Raw genomic sequence first — 16,120 nt, 5'->3', positions numbered from 1 at the left:
CTGACCCTAGAATTGTGCTGGAGGAACTACAGATGCCTAGATAAGCATTCTTTCTAGGAATCTCTAGGTTCCTCAATGCAATTTTTGGTGAAAGTTGGCCATAGAGTCATACTGGAGGATCTAGAAGTTCCTGGAGGTAACATATTAATCAAATCCATGAGTATTCAAATCTGCAAAAGTCAAGGCTGAAAATGTGGAGGGCCAACTATACTTTGTTTAACAAAAGGTAGTGATGTCTTGGACAAGCAACGACATAAGAAAGACGCAGAAATACTGAGTTATTCACCTTTGCTGCAAAGGTGATCCTTCAGCTCAGTGTCATTTCCTATCTACAATGCATTGTTTGCAAACAACAGGATGACATGCTGGAAGAGAAAGTCTGGGGATATTCAGCATTTAAATAATTTAATCAGTATTCTTGATTCTCCTTGTAGCATTAATGGAATTACATTCTGTCACAAATGGCAAAAAGACATGAGCAGAGGCCTTTTCCAGCTAATCCTTCATGTCTGCAACTAATCATTCAAAGAAGTTCCATCTTAGAACATACACATACATGTACACATACAGATAACATATTGTTTAACTGGGATGTTGTACAGATATGACTATCTTGGGAATCTGGAAGGCCATGATTCAGTCCCTGGTCTGCCATGGAAAGCTACTGTGGGACTTTGGTCAAGTCACATTCTTTTAGCCTAAGATGAAAACAAAGGCAAAGGAAAACTCTCTGCATAAATCTTGTCAAGAAAATCCTACATGATAGGGTTGCTGTAAATCACACTTGACTGAAAGGCACATAATGACACCAAACTAGTTTTACAGGCCACTTGAGAAAGCAGTACTGCCATTTGAGAAAGGTGGCCATTTGAGAAGGCATTACCATGAAATCATCTATGATATTGCAAGGAATCCTAAGCTGTTCTTGAATTTCATGGCACTGCTCCCTGGGACTACTCTCAGATTCCATGCTTATTTAGTAATACATACTTACTAGGATTCTTAGAAATGTCTCAACTGTGCAAAGCTATGACTGTCATGTTAATGTGGCACCCCCAAGTCAGACTGAGGAATTGGATGATATCTTTCTAGAACAGATGACCACACAGAAAAGAGAGATGTAGTAGTGATGAGCAACTTCAACTATCTTGATATTTGCTGGAAGTCAAACTCAGCAAAATCCTCAAGGTCTAGCAAATTCCTCACTTGCCTGGAAGACAATTTCCTGGTCCAAAAGGTGGAAGAGGCAACAAGGGGGTCAGCTATTTTAGATCTGATCTTAACCAACAAGGATGACTGGGTTAATGGGGTGCAAGTGGTGGGATCATTAGGTGGAAGTGACCATGTTCTCCTGGAGTTTGTTCTACAGTGGAAAGGAGAAGCCAGGCATAGTCAGACACACATTCTAGACTTTAGGAGAGCGAATTTCAGTAAACTTAGAGAAGTATTGAGGGCGATTCCATGGTCAGAAGTACTAAAAGATAAAGGAGTTCAGGACGGATGGGACTTTCTCAAAAGGAAGATACTGAAGGCACAATTTCAAACAGTTCCAGTGAGAAAGAAAAACGGGAGGTGTCTCAAGAAACCAGGATGGATGACTAAGGAACTTTCAACGGAGCTAAGTTTGAAACAGAACATGTATAAGAAATGGAAAGGGGGGGAAATCACGAAAAAGGAATTCAAAGAAATAGCAGGCATGTGTAGGGGTAAAGTCAGAAAAGCTAAAGCGCAGAATGAACTCAGGCTTGCTAGAGAGGTTAAAGACAACAAAAAGGGTTTTTTTGGATATGTCCGCAGCAAAAAGAAGAAGAAGGAAATGGTAGGGCCACTGCGTGCAGAAGATGGCAAAATGCTAACAGGGGACAGAAAAAAGGCAGAATTACTCAACACCTTCTTTGCCTCAGTCTTCTCAGAAAAGGAAAAGGGTGCTCAATCTGAGGATAATGGAGCAGAGGACAGAATAGGGGAATTTCAGCACAGAATAAGTAAAGAGATAGTAGAGGAATACCTTGTTAATCTAAATGAATTTAAGTCTCCAGGACCAGATGAACTACATCCAAGGGTATTAAAAGTACTGGCAAATGTAATATCGGAGCCATTGGCAATCATACTTGAAAACTCCTGGAAAACAGGAGAAATCCCAGCAGACTGGAGGAGGGCAAACATTGTCCCCCATCTTCAAAAAGGGGAAAAAAGAGGATCCCAACAATTATCATCCAGTTAGTCTGACATCAATACCAGGAAAGATTCTGGATCAGATCATTAAACAGAGAGTCTGGGAACATCTAGAAGGCAATGCCATAATCACAAAAAGTCAACATGGGTTTCAGAGAAACACGTCATGCCAGACAAATCTAATCTCTTTCTTTGATAAAATTACCAGCTTGGTAGATGAAAGGAATGCTGTGGATATAGTATATCTTGATTTCAGTAAGGCCTTTGACAAGGTTTCCCATGACATTTTTGCAAACAAGCTTATAAAAGGTGGGCTAGACAAGGTAACTGTTACATGGATTTGTAACTGGTTGACCGGCCAAACCCAAAGGGTGCTCAACAATGGCACCTTTTCATCCTGGAGAGAAGTGACCAGTGAGGTCCCACTGGGCTCTGTCCTGGGCCCAGTGCTATTCAACATATTTATCAATGACCTGGATGACAGAATTGGGAGCATACTTATCAAATTTGCAGATGACACCAAATTAGGAGGAATAGCTAATACTCCAGAGGACAGGATCAAAATTCAAAATGACCTGAATAGACTAAAAAGCTGGGCCAAAGCTAACAAAATGAAATTCAACACGGAGAAATGTAAGGTACTGCACTTAGGGCAGAAAAATGAAATGCACAGATATAGGATGGGGGACACCTGGCTGAATGAGACTACATGTGAAAGGGATCTAGGAGTCCAAGTAGACCACAAATTGAACATGAGTGAACAGTGCGATGCGGCAGCTAAAAAGGCCAATGCAATTTTAGGCTGCATCAATAACAGTATAGTGTCTAGATCAAGAGAAGTAATAGTGCCACTGTATTCTGCTTTGGTCATGCTCCACCTGGAATATTGTGTCCAGTTCTGGGCACCACAATTTAAAAATGACATTGAGAAACTGGAGCGTGTCCAAAGGAGGGCGACTAAAATGGTGAAAGGTCTGGAAACCATGCCCTATGAGAAATGACTCAGGGAGCTGAGGATGTTTAGCCTGGAGAAGAAACAGTTAAGAGGTGATATGATAGCCCTGTTTAAATATTTAAAGGGATGTCATATTGAGGAGGGAGCAAGCTTGTTTTCTGCTGCTCCAGAGAACAGGACCCAGAACAATGGATGCAAGCTGAAGGAAAAGAGATTCCACCTCAACATTAGGAAGAACCTCCTGACAGTAAGGGCTGTTTGACAATGGAACAAACTCCCTCGGAGTGTAGCGGAGTCTCCTCCTTGGAGGTCTTTAAGCAGAGGCTAGATGGCCATCTGTCAGGGATGCTTTGATTTGGATTTTCTGCATGGCAGGGGGTTGGACTGGATGGCCCGTGCGGTCTCTTCTAGTTCTATGATTCTATGAAACTTGATGCCCAAATTCTGAATATGCATTATTCAGATAAATTCCAGGTCAGAACAAAGAGCATCCCTATATGCAGCACAATGAGGACAAAGTAGTATAGTAGAGATAGAATCAGGCAAAAATTGAGGGCATGAGTTCAAATCCCTCCTCAACTATAAAAACATTGATGTTTATCACACTATGCTCTTAAAGAGCTACTATTCCAGTGTGACTCCTCTAGCAGCCTCCTGTTGCATGCTGGGATTGGCAGTTTTAAGGAGCTGAACTTCTCTGCCTGAGAATTCTAAATACCCCTCCTTAAAACTGCCAGTCCCAGCATGCAACAGGAGGCAGCTAGAGGAGTCACACTGGAATAGTACCTCTTTAAGAGCTCGTCTGATAAACACCATTGGGATGTTGTGAGTTGGCTACTGCCTCAGTCTGTTTCTTTACAGCAGACCTGCACAACTTGGCAGTAGTTAAGGGCCAAAATTACAATAGACTAACTTTTTCAGGCGTCAGATAGGTTTTATTTTGATACTAATTATATTCATTCATTAATTATATTAATTAGAATTAATTCCATTCTCCTTCTCCTCTTTCTGGTCATCTTCTCAGGAGAAAGCCAAGTGGCAGGTGAGCCTTGCTTATTCTCCTCTTCCACCTGGACTTCTCCTTGGGAGAAGGCCAAGCGACAGAGGAGTCTTGAGGGGCGAGCATTTGCCTCTCTTTCTTGTATACTGCCTACCCTTCTTAGGAGAAAGCTGGGCAGAGGAGGAGCCTTGTAGGGCGAGCATTTGCCTGCCCTCCTCCTCCACCACCACCTGACCTTCTGCTCAAGAGATAGCTGAGCAGTGGAGGAGCCTCGCAGGGCATGCGTTTGTCCATCCATCTCCTCCCATATGTGGCCCTCTCCTGAAGAGAAGGCTGAGCAGTGAAGGTGCCTTGAAGTCATTCCACATCCTCAAGGGCCATCCAAATTCCTTTGGCGGGCCACATGTGCCCCCCCCCCCGCTCCATACGTTGTGCAGGCCTGCTTTATAGGTTTATTGTGAGGATTGAATTGGACAGTGTGAAATTACCGTATATGATTCCCTTGTGGAGCAGGTGGGCTAAATATCAAACAAAGGAGGATGTGTTATTGTTGCATACTGGGAATGTTTGTTATGAGGTGGGACAGAAGGAAGTGGCCTTTCAGGACATGTGGCTGGTGCAGTGTAGAAGTGAGGCAGTGTGTGCATCCAATTGGCTGGGTGTTCATCAGTCTAGGTCCCTGCTTAAATGAGCTCCTCCTAAAGAAGCTGTGGGATTCTAGGAAGCCTGATCCATCCAGTCCTTCTATGGCAACTGCTATTTCTGCACCCCACCTCCAGTAACGCTTTGAATTGCTGCCTTTTTAAGTGCACAACTCACAGAATCCCTCAGCCAGCCTGATTCTGGGAGCTGTAGCCCCAAAAAGTAACATTTCCAAGTTCTGTGTATATGCTGTATTCCTCTATTTTTGTTTCCTGCAATAAACCCTAAGAGGCTGCTTTGCCTGTAGCCCAGTGTCATTGTTTTTGATTGACAGCTGCTTTCCATCATTTCAAGGAAGACCTTATTTTGGCCACACCTGGAGACAAACCTGGACCTTTCTGCATGAAAAGCAGGTGTCCTCTTCCTCTTCCACCCAGGCCACTGGGTAGGAATGGGAGGTGAGTTATGGTCCTCCTCTTCTGACATGAATTTCTCTACCTTTACCAAAGTTCCCCCATCCTTCTAAGAATATGTTTGGTGCCGTTGGAATCAAGAGGAAGAGGAGCTTGAACGGCTACTTCCTTGCACAGTGTTCCTCTTTCCTCATGTATTCACCTTTTCTCACTTTTCTGCCTCCTTTCCTCAGGCATTCATTTTTGGAGGGCAAAATGGGAACAGGCAGGCCACTGGCCACAACAAATCTAGAATGAACAACATCAATTAAAACATATTAATTAAAACACACAACAGTTTAAAAGGCAAATAAGACATATACAATTTTAAATAGTCTATTTTATATCTAAAATCTGAGTATGTTTTAGGTATTCCTTCCTCCTCGCAAGATTTTTTTGGTGCCATTCTAAACATAGAGAAGAAAGCCCATGCAGGTCCCTGTCTCTTGGATTTACATTTCCCTAGAAATCATATGCTCATTTACTCAACCACATTCATTTCTTCAAAGTCTGCACCTCTTTGCTCATTCATTAAGCCTGGCCTTTGACAATAAACTTGACTGGGAGGCTTGAGAAAAGTCAGCTTCTGAATTATTGGCCCGCGGAGGGTGTTCCTTGGGATTTCTCTCCTTCCCCTGCTATCTCAGGGCTCCATTTTGTTTTGTTTATCCAGTGATTTACTCATGCCCCTCATGTAACTAGGTCACTTTTTCCCCTCCCCTCATCCTTTTGTGTTGACTGACCTACCAATTTTGTATCTTCAGCTGCACATTCTTTCTGCAAGGTCATTGATACACAACTGGAACCATCTGTCATAATACTGGTCTTAGCTGGACTCAGCTAGCCCTTTCCATCCACCTCCCAAATGCTTATACTCACAGAGTCTCCCTGTCTTTGATATCCAGGCTGGTACTTTCTCCTTTCAATTGCCATCCTCTGATAACATTCTTATTGTCCTTGTAGATTAGGCTGGTGCTGATGGCAGTGTACAAATAGCTTTCAGCCCTGAAAATTAAGTCGGTTTTTGCCAGTTCTTAGCAGATCAAGTTGCTCACATCTTGTGAAGTTCAGCTCTGATTTCTTAGCGATCAGCTTAATGATTCTGTGTATACTTGTGTGTCTGATAAAAAAGGATGAGCTGCTACTCTAAGAGAAGAAGTATAATCACATCCAGTGTATACTTTTACTGACAAGGATGTTTTTGTTGAGCTTTGGAGCTGTGACGAAGCCTTCTATGGCAGAAGCTGAAATGGGTAGAGATTTAAAATACAGTCGCACATTTCTTGAGAGGGCTGTGAGGATGGGTGGTGCCCTTCCAGTCTCACAAGCTGCTACTTCAACCCCTACCAGTCTCTGTGGTTGGCAGAGAAAGAGGCAGCAAGGGGAAAACCTGTATACTCAGATGGTTTGAGATGAACACTGGAAATCCCCTAAAAGGAAAGATAGTCAGCATCACTCTCTGATTCAAGGGGCTCCCTTTCACACATGTAGATTTTGATCTTGTGAATGACGTGTACAAGTTTTGGCATACATGGAGGCACTTGTATCCCCTTACTCACATTATATACACTAAGATAGAAAGTAACAAGCAAATTAATAGAAGAAAAAAAATCCTTTTGTAAAAACAATTAGGACAAGAATTAGTTAGCAGCATACTGTTAAATGATTGCACTTGAATTGGGGAAATTCTTAACCAAAATTACAAAGAAAATAGTTGCTTTTAAATTCTCTGGATTATCATGTGACATATAATTAATTTTTGGATGAACAGATTAGAAAGTTCTTCATGGTATCTCCCACAACTGAGTCTATACTTCTAATTTCTGGGGAGAAATCCTAACTCCCAGAACTGTAATGGAGCTTGTTTTGCTACTAATGGTGGATTCAAATTACAGGAAAGAGGATTCCATCTAAACATCAGGAAGAACTTTTTTTTTTTACAGTAAGAGCTGTTCAGCAATGAAAAAGACTGCCTTAGAGTCTCTTTCTTCAGAGATTTTTAAGCAGAGATTGGACGAGCATTTTCCAGGAATGCTTTGGTTATATTCTTGCATGGTAGGGGGTTAGACTAGATGTTCCTTGATGTTCCTTCCAATTCTGAGGTTCTGTGATTCTATATTCTAATGCTAATCTACCAATTCAGAGTATAGTAAATTTTGTTGTGTGTCTTCGGTTCATTTATGACTCATAACATGGGGTTTTCTTGGCAAGATTTATTTAGGAGTTTGCCATTGTCTTCTTCTGAGGCTGAGAGAGTGTGATTGCTCATGATCACTCAGTGGGTTTACATGGCCAGGTAGTTTCTGGAGGCATAATCTAATGCTTAAACCATGATGGCTTTCCTGACTAAATTGTAGAAATGGGCCCCAGAGTATGAATCAGCTGAATGAGAATTGTCCTTTTGGAGTCAAGGCTAAACTGATTTTGTCAGTGAGAGTTATCCAAAAGACTTAATAACAAAGCTCTTCCAAAATAATGTGGAGTACAGTTATTAATGAACCTCCATATATCTAGTTGTTATTTGTGTCAAGTGTGACATGAAAACTGGAATTTGATACACACATGGCATACACAAGATATGTTTAGTAGAAATGTATGAAAACAGATCATCAGTATACAGTACTCAACCTCAGAAGAGGACATAAAGCATTGTTGTTGTTGTTTCTTGCCTTTTTCTCAGATTGGGACTCATAGTGGCTTAGAGTGATTTAAAAAATTGTTAAAAATCCACAAAATAAAAAAGTTAAAATACAAGTCAGAGGTGTGCCTCAGAATGACTAGGATATTTCCACTTTAGCTACAGAGGTGAACTCCTGTAATGGTTTATCTAACAAATCAATATATACTAAGGTATTTCTCATTCATCTAGCTATCTGGAAACAGCAGAATAGTTTACACCATGGTTTACCTCACAGAAGCTTCCAGAACAGACCAAGACATGTTTCTCCTTGGGCAGTGCCATTAGTCCTGGATGTAGTTGAGTGAAGCTTGGGTTGCGGGGAGAGGGTCCACTAGTAGTGAACAACATACTGTACATCTGTGCTTGTGGAATGTAGGTTGAATTTTTGCATGTAGCTGGCTTCCTTTCTGGTGTGGATGTGGTGTGTCTGTGTTTATATAAATCCGCAAATTATAAAATGCACATTACACATAAGATTGCGTACTTAAAAATTACTTTGTGCTTGCCCTTTCTCCTGTCTGCACAGAGACCAGTGACTCTTATATGACCTGTTCTGTGCATGCCCTATCTTCTATCACAGTCAATCTAAACTAATTTAGATTTTCTAATAACCTTCAGATACTAATTAGTACAGGAGAAAGTTCAACCATAGCTCTTTGAATTTCTGTAACTGATGTGTCGTGAAGATTAGAAAGAACAGATGGTGCTCTTGTTTCTGTGTGAGCTCCCTTTCTTGTGCTCATTCATCTTGATGTTCGTGTGTGTGGAACTACATAGAAAAGAATCAGATCTGGGCATTTGCACATTGCAATGCAGCTTTGCAATGCAATACCACCACCACCATTTTGGCTCTTGATACAAGTAAACTGAGTATGCTGAAAATCTTCCCTTTCCTAAACAAAATACAAAGGAGTTCCAATGCAAGTGAGGATTTTGAAAGAAGAAAATATAAACATTTTTATATTAAGAAAATAATATTACTGTATATACTCAGGTATAAGTCTAGAAATTTTACTCAAAATATTGACCCCAAAAACCTGGGTCTACTTATCCATGGGTCAATATAAATACTGTACCTAGAAGGGTCATTGAACCCCTCTCCTCTCTCCACCCAGGTGCTGTTTCTGATCTTTTTCACAGAATCATACAGTTGGAAAAGACCACAAGGGCCATCCAGTCAAAGCCCCTGCTGTGCATGAATACACCGTCATGCCGGATGGGAAAATGGTGATGGCAGCTCTTTGGCACTTCACCGCAAAGGAACTCTAAGAAGACTCAGGCTTTGAAGAATCTGAATAAGACATTTATGTAAGTTTGTCAGATTTTCTGGGTTAAAATCAGGCAAGGTTATATTTTAATCACTGCTACCATAGTTGCCATTTTCTTTGTTTTGCCTTTACCTCCCTTGACATGTGTGTGTTTTCTTAGCTCCACCTGTGACCGGTCACTCTCACACATCTCAGAGCTACCATTTACTTTATTCATCCAGCCTTTAGGGTGAGCCCAAGTGGTTATTTTGCAATTTTGTAAGTTCTTTGGCATTGTTTTCTTTTGCTTCATCCTTTATACTCTTCATTACATGTCTCAACATTTTACCCTCTACTTATCCATGGTTAATATCAAAACCCATAATTTTGGCCCCAAAACCTGCTCTCAACTTACACATGAGGTCATTTATAGTCAAGTATATACGCTATCTGAATTATAAAGATAAACATTACAGCATAAATAATGTCTGGAATATCACTATGTCACATTTTGGAGAATGATGTTGATGCCAAAGCTTCCATAAAACATGAAGGAAAAATCTAATCATTCTTATCTTTACCTTTAATTTTTACATTAACAAGTAATAGTTTTAAAAATGGAAAGCCACAGAACTGCTGGTTTGAATCCAGACTTAGGGGCTAAACAGACCACTCCTACTGCCACCCCTCTCAGCACTGGATTGGTGCCATGGCAACTACATGCATTTGCATTTAGCATTTGCATCATTTAGCATCTGAAAAGAGAAGCAATAAGTTTTAAGACTGAATCTTAATTCCTTAATCCCCACTAAAGTAGACACATTGAATCAGTTGTTGAATCATCATGTAATTAATCCAGTTGATTCAGTGGTCCTACTCTATATGGGACTAAGAACAAGATTTAACCCTTAGATTGCTATCCTAAATACATTTACTCCAATTAAACATACTGTAGAGCCTGGGAAAATTACTTTTGGACTTCGGTTCACAGAACTCACATCTACCATGCTGCTGTAAATCTCTTGACCTGGGTGGAGCTTAAAAATGATTTTCTTAAGACTTATGACTGAAATAAGGTTGCTAAAAGTAGATTTGGGATTCTATGGTGATGTGCTAGGGTTACCTCAGGGCGCTGTTTCCAGATGCCCCACACGTATACACAGCGCGCACAGCTGTGACGTCACTGCTGCGCACCTTCCAGACGGGCGTGCGTGGCAGTGATGTCCTCACACAGCCGCAGGCAGTTTGTGGCAGTGCTAAAAGGAGCTGCTTTTTAGAGGTCCTTTTATTTCTGCGTAGCTGTGCCACACAATTTGGATGCTGTGGCGTGGTTACGCGGAAAAGAGAGGTGGCCGCCGGCCGCCTCTTTCTGGCGGTCTGTACCCCACCTATGTCTTCTTGACCAGGAGGACAGAATTCCTGGGAAATTCAGAAAAATTGTGGTGGGTTCCAGCAGTTTTTCATCTACAGTGGAGGTACCTCTGTAGAAGTCTCCCAACTCCTTGAGCTGATATGGAGACTCAGATAGACAAAATATGACATTGAATAAAAATATGTCCTACCTATTTCTACTGCTTTTCGCTTTTTTAAATTTCTGTTTCTGATCTTGTTTCCTGCAGAATAATGAGGATGCTGCAGAAGACATGAAATATTTGTACTGCTTCTGAAGAAAGCAATACAAAAGGAAATTTTGTAATGTGAAACGTTCTTGAGATGTTTCCTAGTATTGCTTTGTGGCTACCATGGATATTCTGCTGCCTAAAGGACTAATGTTGGTGTTGGCTGTTTGTTTCATTGGGCTTTTCCACTGTCATCATCGAGGGCTCTTTTTGACAGGAAAAGCATCAGATTACAAGAAACCCAATTTCATAATAATTTTAGCTGATGATATTGGATGGGGAGATCTTGGGGCCAACTGGGGTCTCAGAAAAGACACTCCTAACCTAGATAAGATGGCATCGGAAGGAATGAGGTAAGCTTTAAGCTACTGTCTTGCATCTGCGGTTGTTGTTATTTGTAAAATGCTTCCCTTTTTCTAGGCACTGTGCTAAGCTTTAAAAATATGGTACAGATTCTACTCTTAAAATGACACCTTGAAAGACTCAACACATACTGAAAAGGTATGGAAAGGAAAATAAGATAATTTATGTTCCAAAGTTTTCCAGTTGTGTAATGACCTAGTTGTAGAATGACCACCAAGAAAAACAGCCTAGGAAGAGTTGACAGTTCCCATGACATTTCTTGTTAGCCATTGGAGTAGGTTGTACTGTCCCACCTCTGTCCCCGTAGTTGCAGCTAAGTGAATAGTCTGCTAAAAAGGTGCATCACTGATCCTAAGCTTCATAAGTCAACTCTAGTGGGAAGGAAGAACAAGTTACCAGCACCGTCTTCTGGGAACCTGTCTCTAAGGAAGTACCAGGACTCCTAAAAAACTTGTATTCATTCTTGTTGATTTGTAATGAAAACAGATCTCAGAAAGGAAAGGAAATTCCTCTGTAATCCAGCTGCAGTGATGAAAAATTCACTGAATCCAGATTAAAACAGAACAATGCAATTTAGGAGCATTCTGTCATGAATGGGCATCTTGTAGCTTCTGAGGTATTTCTGCAAGATGTTTCTCAGGATATTGTGAGCATGGGAATTTGTTTGCTTAAGATACACAAATGTGCAAACTGTACATGTCCTATAGACACACACAACTTTTATAGCTGGCCTCATCAAAATGCTTAAGAACATGTAAAGAGCCAGTTTGAAAGGCTCAGCTAATGAGTGCGGCTCAAGCAGGAAAAAAAGGCCATAATCTCTGATGTTCCTCTGTTATATTCTCTCTGTTTCTAAGGTCACTTAGAAACAGATCTGCACTACAGTTTTTCAGTCCATCTGTTGAGGATGACTTCCAAACTGTATTAGCATTTAAAATACAAAACTTCATCAGTTTAATCAAATGCATCTTTCCTGTTTAATTTAAATCAGTGTTAAGAGCCATTTTGTTTGATGTTCTTAAAACAACAGCAAGAAAAAGCCATTTTTTGTCACAGGTGTTCCTAATCATGTTGTTAAAGTTTTCTCTATAATCACAAGAGCTGTGAAATATTTTAATACAGCAATTCTCAGTATTAATTAATGGTTGTGTTTTTAGTATGGACAGTGCTTGTTAATGTCCAGAGAGTTTATAGCTCTCCAAACTACGTCAGTAATGGATTGTAAAACCTGTCTGGGCAAACTATAAGTCAAGGAGTTGAGATAGCAGCAATAATTGGGACTTCTGTTTTCTTACAGTGCACATTTTTATCCCATTTTGTCCCATCTTGAACACAGTGAGTTCATGCGATTATGGCACGTACACAAACCCTAGGGAGCAGGTGATTAAAAGTATTAGTTTAGTTGATCAGCATTCTGTCTGCTGATGATTGTACACCTTCCCTTAATGTGGCCCAAAACTGGTGGTAGCTCATTTTGTAGGAGTTCAGTAGAGCACAATCAAGAATGAATGGTTCATTTTGGAGAGTTGCTTCCCTATCTACTTGGTATTTATATATCAGTTTAGAATATGCAAGGTGATTTAAATGGTTCTTCTAAGCACTACATCTAATTTAGACTTAATTAGAGTAGATTCATTGCATAAATGGAATTTACACAGATATTGTCTTAACTTCCCAAATATTGCAGAAATTTTTTAAAATATGTTTACCTTACCTATGTTTACTTATGTTTTCCTATGAGCAAGTTGACCAAATCCCATCATCGTAATCATAGTGAATGCTTTTTGGTATTGATTTAGAAGCTGATTGCTGAACTACCATTTATGTATATATACAGTGATTCTTGTACTTGGGAGTAATTTTTTATTTTGATTTTCTGGTATGTTCTGCTTTTGTCTCTGTTAGGACTGATTTATGATTGTGAACAAGGTAATTGATTGTCCTTATAAGTTCCTGCTGATCCAGTAGTTCCGCTCTAGCCGAGACTAATAATTGGATTTAGTCATCAGAAGCCTCTTAAGGATCAGTAGTCACTGTTCTCTAGATACTGCAGAAAGAAGGCTCAGAGAGGATGGCTTTCCAAGAGGTGGTGAATGTGGCAATTTCCCCTACATGTTCTTTGTATACTTTTGCTTCATCCCTTGAGAAAATCTTCACCCTGTTGTTATCTGAATTTTAAATCTCAGATTGGCTGATAATTCACCTTGAAGCTGAATAAGATCACAGTGCAAAAGGTTCACCTGACTACGTGAGGCTTGTCTCTCAAAGAACATTTGAGCAGTGCTTCAGCCCATGTAGACTGTGCAGGCTTCTAATGCTGTCAGATTCTTCAAGGTTTTTCTTGGAGTTAATTACCATTTAGTTATATTAATAGCCACATCTCCATTCATAAGCCCACATGACTTATATGCTTCTTTTGGACACTGCATATCTCAAAATATATAATGACAAGTGTGAAGCTCCCAGAGCAAATCAAACTCCTTTTGAGCCAACCTGATTAGGGAATGGGCTTTTTCAGGGAGATATTAGATAACTCCAGATGGCTGGAAATGTCATACAGTTTGGAAATTTGATAAAGCCTCTCCTCTTATGAAGGGAGGGAGCAGCATAAGTGATAACATGTTGAATGACCCTAATATCCCACCCTTTTCTCCGGATACTAATCTAGTAAGTGTGCTGTGCAGCCTTTGTTTCAGTAATTCCAAAGGCAAGAAAATGATGTGTGTATATATTGCAATTGCTTGGCCCTTTCCAGATTGTAAGCCTGAGGGCAGGGAACCGTCTAACTAAAAGATTGTATGTACAGCGCTGTGTAAATTTACAGCGCTTTATAAATAGAGGTTAATAATAATATCCATTTCTAGGTCATCCACAAAGTGGAGCATAGCAAGTGCTTCAAAAAGCTTTAAAAAGCCATTTGGTTAAGTAACTTGTTGCACATCCCCACCCCCAATAATATACTGCCCCAATGTTGTTATTGTTGTTTTTTACTCATTATTTTGCCATTGGTTTGGGCCTTTTTTGGGGGGGAGGGGAGTTACTTTAAAAAACACAACAAAGTCCATTTTAAAATTAGAGGAAATAACCTAAATTGGGGGGGGGGGGTCCCTTCAGATTGCCCCTCAAGTCATTTTAGTCTCCCACCAAAGAAACGAGAAAAGGTAATTAGAAAACAAAACAATGTTATTAACCAGTTGTTACTTTTTTTTATAAAAAGTTCATCATTATGCCCTCATTACACCATTAAAAATATGTTAATGTTGTTCCTTGTAACATGTTACTTCTAAGTTCTGGGCAATGCTGACCCCAGAGGATGCCTGTTTGGGGATGTCTTGGCAAGGAGCAGATGATGGACAGATTTAGGTGCTTAAGGCACCTTCCAAAAACACACACCCCTTCCAGCTGTGTGAGTTCTTCTGTTGGGGTTCTAGCTTTGTGCTGCCAGGTCAAGTGTAGCTCACCCTGGGGCCAGAGCCAGTCCCTTTCAGACACAAGGTGGCTCTGAGCATGTGCCCTTTGCCTGTGTCACAGCTGGCATGACCAAGACCAGAATCTCAGAGGCAGGAATAATAATAATAATAATTATTATTATTATTATTTGTATCCCGCCTCTCCCTATATTGGATCGAGGCGGGTAACAACAAACATAAGAACAATAAAAATAGATCACAACAAACCACAAGGAAAAACATGGCAAAACATTTAAAATCCAATTCCCTATCTCCCTCCCACCTTAAAATAGCAATAAAAACAATAATTCCCAACTGAAGAGTAAACATTCCGAAGGGTCAGTTTGGAAAGGGCTGCCAGAGGAGATCTGTTTTTATTGCCTTTTTAAAGGCCTCCAAAGTTGTTATATGGCGGATCTCCTCCAGCAGGTCATTCCAGACTTTTGGAGCGGCAACAGAAAACGTTCTCTGGGAAGTTGATACCAGTCTGGTTTTCTTGGACTGCAAGAGATTCTTCCCAGAGGACCTGAGAGTGCGGGAAGGATTGTATGAGAGGAGGCGTTCCCTCGGGTAAGCTGGACCCAAGCCATGCAAGGCTTTATAGGTAATGACCAACACGTTATACTGTGCCCGGAAGCTAATAGGCAGCCAGTATAGGGATTTTAAGATAGGTGTAATAGGATCAAATTTCAAATTCCCTGTAACCAATCTGGCTGCCATATTTTGGACCAGTTGCAGCTTCCTAACGAGGCATAAGGGTTGGCCCATGTAGAGCGCATTACAGAAATCGAGATGAGAGGTTACCAGTGAATGTACAGCCATTTCTAGGTTTTCCTGTTCCAGGAAGGGTCGTAGCTGGCGTATCAGCTGATGCTGATAAAAGGCACTCCTGGGCGTCACATCCACCTGAGATGACAGCTGAAGTGACGAGTCCAGGAGTACCCCCAAGCTACGAACACAGTCCTTTAGGGGAAGTGTGACCCCGTCCAGAACTGGAGAGCTTATCACCATTCCCGTACAGTGGACCCTTGTTATACGCTGGTGTTTGGTTCCAAGATCCCCCGTGTATAACAAAATCTGTGTATGCTCAAGTCCCATTACATATAATGACATAGCAAAATGGTGTCCCTTATTAAAAATGGAAAATCAAGGTAAATTTATACTTTTTTGGAACATTTTCCAACCGTGTATGCTTAAATCCGTATATAAAAAATCCGTGTATAAGAAGGGCCGACTGTATTAGGATTGCCTATAGCGAGTATCTCAGTTTCATTTGGATTCAATTTAAGTCTATTTTCCCTCATCCAATCCATTACTGACCTCAGACAGTCATTCAGAGGGGAGATTCCATCCTTGGTCACCGAAGCAGTCCGAGAATGGAGAAGCAAATTTGGGTGTCATCAGCGTACTGATAACACCCTGCCCCATGTCTCCGGATGATCTCACCCAGTGGCTTCATGTAAATGTTGAATAGCATTGGAGACAGTATTGCGCCTTGAGGGACACCCGATTTGAGCTCCCTCTTGACCGAACAACTG

At 40.8% G+C, this 16,120-nt stretch overlaps 2 protein-coding genes across 8 annotated transcripts in view; both read left to right on the top strand.

Moving 5' to 3' along the window:
* Positions 1-16,120, top strand: part of MAP2K6 (mitogen-activated protein kinase kinase 6) — a 1,063,669-nt gene that overhangs the window by 200,329 nt on the left and 847,220 nt on the right. The window lies entirely within an intron of this gene.
* Positions 1-16,120, top strand: part of ARSG (arylsulfatase G) — a 152,949-nt gene that overhangs the window by 30,220 nt on the left and 106,609 nt on the right. For all 7 annotated transcript variants that reach the window (XM_042449704.1, XM_042449705.1, XM_042449703.1 and 4 more), the window contains exons 2-3: positions 9,020-9,212; positions 10,771-11,123. In XM_042449704.1, the coding sequence (XP_042305638.1) occupies positions 10,894-11,123 (230 nt within the window). In that variant the 5' untranslated portion in view covers positions 9,020-9,212; positions 10,771-10,893. The remainder of the gene's footprint in view (positions 1-9,019; positions 9,213-10,770; positions 11,124-16,120) is intronic.

The sequence above is a fragment of the Sceloporus undulatus genome, chromosome 2 (genome assembly GCF_019175285.1).
Source record: "Sceloporus undulatus isolate JIND9_A2432 ecotype Alabama chromosome 2, SceUnd_v1.1, whole genome shotgun sequence".
NCBI classification, from domain to species: domain Eukaryota; kingdom Metazoa; phylum Chordata; class Lepidosauria; order Squamata; family Phrynosomatidae; genus Sceloporus; species Sceloporus undulatus.
The sequence above is the reverse complement of the archived record's forward strand: the minus strand, read 5'-3'. Positions and strand labels throughout refer to the sequence as shown.